The sequence below is a fragment of the Limulus polyphemus genome, unplaced genomic scaffold (assembly GCF_000517525.1).
Source record: "Limulus polyphemus unplaced genomic scaffold, Limulus_polyphemus-2.1.2 Scaffold3088, whole genome shotgun sequence".
Taxonomy (NCBI): Eukaryota; Metazoa; Arthropoda; class Merostomata; order Xiphosura; family Limulidae; genus Limulus; species Limulus polyphemus.
The window spans coordinates 101685-109692 of NW_013668698.1; the positions used below are offsets into that span (position 1 = coordinate 101685).

At 33.2% G+C, this 8008-nt stretch overlaps 1 protein-coding gene across 1 annotated transcript in view; it reads right to left on the minus strand.

Moving 5' to 3' along the window:
• Positions 1-8008, minus strand: part of LOC106468629 (plexin-B-like) — a 44322-nt gene that overhangs the window by 13772 nt on the left and 22542 nt on the right. The window contains exons 12-17 of the mRNA XM_013929057.2: positions 5860-5956; positions 5381-5653; positions 4241-4417; positions 3071-3314; positions 1292-1434; positions 15-145 (exon numbers count right to left, since the gene is read on the minus strand). Coding sequence (XP_013784511.1) covers positions 15-145; positions 1292-1434; positions 3071-3314; positions 4241-4417; positions 5381-5653; positions 5860-5956 — 1065 coding nt within the window. The remainder of the gene's footprint in view (positions 1-14; positions 146-1291; positions 1435-3070; positions 3315-4240; positions 4418-5380; positions 5654-5859; positions 5957-8008) is intronic.

Genomic DNA, 8008 nt, shown 5'->3' on the forward strand with positions numbered 1-8008 from the left:
TAATTACAACATACTTGTCTCTGATGGTAAATGTTTTCTGGCTCTCCAATGTATGAATTAAAGTTAATAAGAAAGGTTTACAGTAGATCAGCTGTTCAAACTGAGCCATTGCCAACTGACAGTTGGTTTGAGGTCCATTTAATTGCTGAAAAAAATTAGTAAATTAAGAAGTCACTTAAACTTTGCCATAGCAGAGTGTATGATTAGATGAGATGTAATAAATGTCAGTATACAGAAACTACTTCATCCATTAATAATGTTTTATTTAAATCATAATTGATTTAACTTCAAATTTATTTTTATTAAAATATTCTTTATTTTCTATCTTACATAATACGTTAATGGAGCCAAAGAATGAAAAATAAAATTCAAAGTAAATATATTTTCGAATAGAAAACTAGTACAAAAGAAAGTTCAATGTAATATATGTAAATATTACCCAGAATGAAGTACCTTGAAGAAATTAAAGTACAAGATAAATGACAATCCATATCATATATATATATAAAGTAAAATCTCATACATGCTGTTGAAATCGGTTTGTCATACAACACGAATTACTTAGGTCATCACAATTTAAACAACTTATTTTATTTTTTTTTTGTACGGTAAGGAATTTGCGAAGATGTTTCGAAAATGAAAAATAATATGAAAACTAAAAACATCAATAGTTTTACACAAGACAGAGCTTTCTCGGGAATGTTCTATAGCTGGTCCTGATATTTCTTTTTGTGGTGTGAAGTTAAAAGCATCATCTTATTACATTTTCTTAAAAAAACAAAAAATGCTATTCCAACAACTGAATGTTATTTTTTTATGATCTACTATACCTGTTTTTTTTTTCCATTATTAAACGTTTGCCAATGATTAAAACACCAGTTACACAAAAATAGAGGTTTTATTTACACCACTATTCTTTAAAAACCTAATACTTTTTTTTTCACAAACACCAAAAGGTTCCGTATTAAGTACAAACCAACTAGAATTGTCTTGTAAAACAATTACTTACATTCACAAATCAAATACTGTAAAATATCAGTGATTGAAACTGATAATTTAAAAAAAAAATACTTAGAAATTCCAGATTACTAGACTGCTGCTTAAAATGAATTTAAATTGTAAATATTTAAAAAAGAATTATAACACACACCGTAAAAGCATATATCAGTCAATATAAAGATCTTAAACCTTAATCAATGCTACGATACTTCTTTAACAATACCACAGTTTTAATATAACTGAAGTAATTATAAAATCCAACTGGTTCAAAATCATTTATAGAAAGGTTTACCTTAAACTCCTTCATCACAGGATTTTCTGTCATTCCTGGAAAGAACACCCTCATTACAAATGTTCGGTAGTCTAAAGTTGGTACACCAGTGGTCTGAATGTCTTTGGTGAGATCAGTCATATCAGTCTGAAGTTCTGCAAATGCTGTAAAAATAACCAACTTAATTTAACGTTTCATATTATGTGTGTATATTCAAATGCTGTAAATATAACCAACTTAATTTAACGTTTCATATTATGTATGCATATTCACGTTATTTTTCAAACTCTATAAGTGGCAGTTTTTTTTCCTTATTTATATTCTACACGTTTTTGAAAAAAATGCACGCAAACTACGATCTTGTAAAATTTGGTGTTTTGCAGTATTTGCTTTGACTTAAAATGACACCATTTTAATATACTAACTCCATGTATTTCATGAAAAATAGCTACAAGAAAAGCAAAGCAAAATGAATTACTTAAAAGTACCTTTACAATTAAGTGTTAGCACACTCTTTGAAAGGACTGCGATAGAAATAATTCCTACAAAAGTCTATAAAATTGATTAAAAATTACAAATATTTTGAGACTGCTCCCCTCCCTGTTGCATGAAAATGAACAGAACCAATGTTATATAGTCACATGTTGACAGTTTACACTGAGTAGCTATCATACCAATCAATCAGATGGTGCCACACTAGCATAAAGCCTATAAAAGTACAGGCAGTCATACTATTCCCAGTAGTAGTGTGAAGTTGCACTCACAGGTCTCAGGATAGAAATGGCACATGACAAATGTGTATAAATCAACATTTTTGGCTGGCGATGGGTACTCCATGACAGAGCAAAATTTCATGTTTTTTTCGGTAGGATCTGTATGTAAACTCTCAAGAAGTTATGTAAAACTATTCTGTTGATAATAGATGTGGTCGACATAAAAAGGCCAAAAGTGATGTTAAGTAAATGATCTAACAGTAAATATTGGTCTGAATGTTACCTCCAGCTCACTAAGATATACATTATAATGAAGTGACTTTGATGGATATCTATCTCGCTACTCAAAAACAAACAAAATGGCTGTAATAGACATCAGTCTTCAAACGATGGGATGAGCAAAAATGGAGGAGGGCGCTCTTTACAGATTAATCCAAATTGAAATCGTTTGACAACAATATCATTTGAAGAAGGTAGTTAGTTAGTTCTCTTCTGAGGATACTTAAACATTTTAAATCACAACTTCTGTAAGGTTATTACCCTAAATAAAACCCTCATAAATAACGATTTTGAATGACAGTTAGAAGAAGATTATTTCCCCCCATCATGTCCTTCCCTCAGGAATAATACCTGTTGAGAAGGATTTCACCTTCCAGCAGCATAATACTGGACATTTTAAACATTGTCCAGTGATAATCTTATGGTAGCATAAAAACAAGATGTACTGGTCTGTTTAAGGCGAATACAAAATATTGGTGTATTTGTACAACTTGTAAGTTTTTCTTTTGTATGTACTCTTTCTTTATTTCATGAAAAAGCCACACTGAGCTATCTGCTGTGTCCACCATGGGGAATCAAACCTTGGACTTTAGCATTGTAAGTTTGTAGACTTACCAGCTGTCTCACCAGGGGATGTTGTATTTTCTGTTACACTGTAATAATGACAAATTAACCACTGTTTGCGACTCCTGTATGCATGTATTTCCCATAACCATTTCCAATACTGTACACATCCGACAATACAATCTTTGCCTTTCTTTTCTTTTTTTTTTTTAAATGGTATAGTACATCGTAATTTTATTTATACCTTGTTTACACTCAGATCGTACACTGTTTTCTAACGTATCCATCTGAAGTTGAATCCTTTTGTATTCTCGCTCAGCTTGAGAACTTTTATAATGTAAAACAGCCAGGATAACAAGTGTGATCAGCATTAGTACAGCTCCGCCAGCTGCAATTCCTCCAACAGCCTCTGGCGGAAACTCAGAAGTTTTGATGACCTCATAGCGAAGGTAGCCAACTTCATAACGGAGATTTTGGCCAACCCTGATCTGTTAAAGAAAAGTTTGATGTATATTTCATAAAAAACAACAACAAAAAGTGGATAATGAAAAGCAAAATATGTAGGATTTACACCCAGTGAAGGCTATAATGAAACTGAACATTTAATGCGACAGAACATAATATACCCCAAGGATATCGTAATAATCCTTTAAGTTTATGATTACTTTCATAACTGTATTCATGAATATATCTTTCAAAGTACATCTACATTAAAGAAGGCTTATGTCTAATAAAACTTACGTTCATGACCAGTAAACTCATAGCAAGTGTTAACCATCCTTCAGAATGTAAAGGAAAGCCTAATTATGATTAAGAAACTCATTATGAGTCAACTCATAATGAATTTGAGTGTTCAACCACTCTTTCAACGATGTAGATTTGTTTTCTTATAGTAGAATGTGATAGGTACAATAAAATGCTCTACAGAACTGCAGGACCTCTAAACATAGCAATCAGAAAACATCAGCAAATAAATATATTAAATATTTTTTTACTGATAAATATAACATTTTCATTTTAAAATTTTTGATTTTATTCTGTTCTATTGATGATATAAGTTAATTTACACAAGCATGAATAGATTCTTTAGTAAAATTAGGACATTTTCTACCATCTCTAATCTCGAGCCACTGACCACAGGGAAGGCAACCAGCTGGCAGCACCTACTGCCACCTCTTGGTCTACTCTTTACCAACAAATGGTGGGATGATCATCATATTATAATTCCTCCACAGCTGAGAAGGTGAGCATATTCAGTGCCAGGTTTTAGTCACGTGACTCGCAAGTTGCAAGTTGAGCACCCTAACCACAATGTCAATTAGGTTAATAAAGATGTCAATTTAAAATTCAAACACCCACAAAATCCAGGAAAACTGTAAATACTTTATAAAAAATAAAACAGATAAAAACTCACCACCACAACTGGTAGATCATTTTCAGTTGTTCTTCCAATTTCATCTGTGCCAGGTGGTTGGACCTCTGGCGGAAGACATACTAGCTGTGACGCACTCAAGGATGTCACGTTGCATGGACGAGTGCCAATAGTAATATTCACTTCCGACTCCTTACTCGCAAGTTGCAGGTTTTCTCCCTGTATGTACGTTATTTAGGCAAACATGATAAGTAAGTAGTATTGTATACAATTGAGATACAGTAACAAAAATGTACTGAGGATCATAATGTAGGTCTAGTATAGGTTTGCCCTCTCGTAAAAATAGAACACTATATCTCAAATGATAAGGGTAGCATTCAGAGATACTAGGTAATCCAAGTTTCAAGAAGCATCTGGAAAGTAGACTTGCCAAACTAGGCAAAAGTGACAGAGTGTTAGTGGGGGCATATTACTTTACCTAGATTAAACGTGTATTTTTAGAACAAAGCCACATTGGACTATCTGCCATGTTCACTGCAGTGAATTGAACCCCAGGTCTTAGCATTACAAGTCCATAAATTTATTGTTGACCCACCAACATGTTGACTGCCAGTAAATGGATGTTATAGGAGTTATAGAATCGGTCTTGGTATACTGTAAAAAAATGCCTTACAATAAAATCAAGTTGTTCCAGACAGTCATCCTTTAACAACGAAGGCAGAGAATGGGTAGTAGGGGAGGGGGGTAGGACAGATGTCAACCTTAGTCTTGAGAATATAAAACCTACTTCATGCAAGCTAGTCTTAATTTAATGATATGATTATAAATTTTGGTCTTGTGGTATTTAGGCTAGGACACTAGCACTGTGTATAGAGGGAGAGGCAAATTACACGTTTTTGTGTTGAGTAATTAATGTTACTTTGTTAAATCCATTATGTGGAAATTTTATTTAGTTAAAACCTACAAAGTATTTCCCTGAATGGTGCGATAGTGCTGGTACATTTACTTTCTCAGAGTTACACGAGTGTCTGTATCTTGATTCAACCAACTATGCTGACACAGTGACATTTTTACAGTTTATCTCTCAAGAAATCTCTTCTCTACCAATATTCTACTGTTTAGATGCTGGTTCTGTGTTAAGAGTAAAGATGAGGTCAGCAGTTATTCACTAAACTAACTCACCTCTATAACAAGGCTCTCGCCCTTGTACAATTTGATTCCTTCATTTCCAAACTGATAATATACAGGATCAGGCACATAATGCAGGTTAGTTTCAAGCTTTGGATAGTAGCGTTCGAGTTCTCGGACGGAATGAACACCATCCATCACAAACCCAATTCTCAACACGATGTTTCTGATATCATGGACTTGGTGAAGCCTACTTCTTCTGTAAACTTCGGAGTGTACAGCAGGTGATGGACACAGCATCGTAGTAGTGTTAACAACCGAGCAAAACTACAGAAATAATTAAAGCGTAAACGCGGTAATGTTTAGATTGTTAAACGTAGAAATATTCTAAAATCTTTTTAATGAATTTACGTTGAATTATTTAACATAATACTTAACGAAAGATTTCTACATAGATGAGTACAAATTTCATTTGTCTTTAAATCAGGAATAAACCAATCTCAACATTCATGAAAAACAAAAGATTAGCTTACAGTTTTATTAACTACCCCAGTATGGCTGAAAACTACCAATCGTGGTTGCTGAATAGACGTTAGGTTGGTGCCAACAACTCTGATAATTCTGCCTCCACTGAAAAATGGAAAAAAAAAACAAATGATATGAAAGGATCAAAAACTCACATTAACTCCCACAAACATTAATTTAAAGATCTTATATCACTACTATGGCATATTCAGTTAGAGCTACACCAGACAGATCTACTTTGTAACTGGAGATTTAATAAAAAACATAGACTACAAAGTAATACTAGAACTCCTACCTAAGTCAGTGTTAAACAGAATAACGAGACTAGACACAAGTGTAAAACAACATGAATAATATTTGATAAACTCGGTGTGTGTACCCACAGTTTACTTACAAACATCAGACTGTCACTTGTAATGAATGTTCTCATGTTACGATCATCTCCCAGACATTTGGGGTTTCTTAGATTGAATGAAATATCGTATCTACGTAGCATGACAGGTGCTACCATGTGACTGGTTATTTTCATTACACATGGGTGAAGCCATAACCTTTAAATATCACCTGAATAGCCATTGAAAGATATTGCTATTGACATCCTTACACAAAGTCACATTGAGCAATGATCTCCACAGGCAGTAACAGGTACTACCTACTTCAAGAATAACAAAGAAACAAAAGTAACTTTAAACAAAATCAACTTAACAGTTTTTCTTGACTAAAGGTTTCAAGAAACCTACACATATTCAGAACAAAGAATAAAATCAGAATAACTACTAAAGACTACAAGAATATATCATGTGATATATTCATAAATTACACTGCGAGAGACATAATTTAACTAATACCACTCACAACCGTTGACAGTTTCTAAGAATAGTCTATGTAAGCAAGGAATAAAAAGAAATAACAAGAATGAAATCAATTATGTATTAATGTAATTTCTTTTTTTAATTGGTATCATTATGAAAACAACAATGAATACACCTTTATATCATTTTATTCCTATTACTATCGTTATGGGCAATAAGAAAAAAAATCAAAAAACCTTCTAACAGAATATATTAATAAAAACTAAAAGCTGAATCTCACAATAGTTTTTTTTTTGAAAACCTGAAGGTTGACACTTTTGTAGTTGTTCCAAACAGCTGCTGATCTATTTTACAGCCTTTTGCATAATTTATGTTAATTTAAAAGAGATGCCGAGAGATAAGAACAAGTTACTTTTCAGAACTTCACTGCATGGAGTTCTATTAGAATTGTAATGCAAGTAAAAACTAACCTCATTAATACACCTGCCTAGAATCTATAAAATATTTTGGGATACATTTATGTTTGAAAATATTTTATTAGGAGATATCTTAATTTCTATATCTATACTAGACGCTTGTCTGCTCGGGTCCACAAAATTGTTACATTTCAAGAGTAAGTAAAACCACAATTAAGACTAACAAATATTTTTATTTCTTGCTTTTGAAGTTTACATGTCATGCTGTGTTATAACTTACAGAGTGCATAATTCTTCTCATGATTCATGGCACGTGCACTTTTTACTGATGTCGTGACAGTACGAATTGCAACTTTAAACGTCTCTTATGTGAGGTCATTTCAGTGTCTAACTGATTGACTGACAGATAACACACTAGTGTATAGTGGTGTGAGTGGTTAAAACAAATGATCACGTGAAGAACCAACGTATATAGATATTTAGGAGCTAGTTTCAAAGATTATGGCCCCCTTTGTGGTGTGAGTGGTTAAAACAAGTGATCACGTGAAGAACCAACGTATATAGATATTTAGGAGCTAGTTTCAAAGATTATGGCCCCCTTTCAGGAAAATTATACTGAATCAAATTATTTGGATGCAGTTTTTTAAGTTTTCAAAAATGTTACTTTTTTTTTTTTATACACATACACAGATTTATATCTTTTATACACTCTTCTAATTCTTGAAAATCCCTAAGGGACTAGATAAAGAATGTAGTGTTAAAAATTATAATAGACCTAATACCAATGTCTAGGCCCGGCATAGCCAGGCGGTTAGGGTGCTCGACTCGTAATCTGAGGGTCGCGGGTTCGAATCCCCGTCGCACCAAACATGCCAACCTCCGCCTTTGCCTGGTCCCAAGTCCAGGATGAGAAAGGAGGAGGGTTGGGG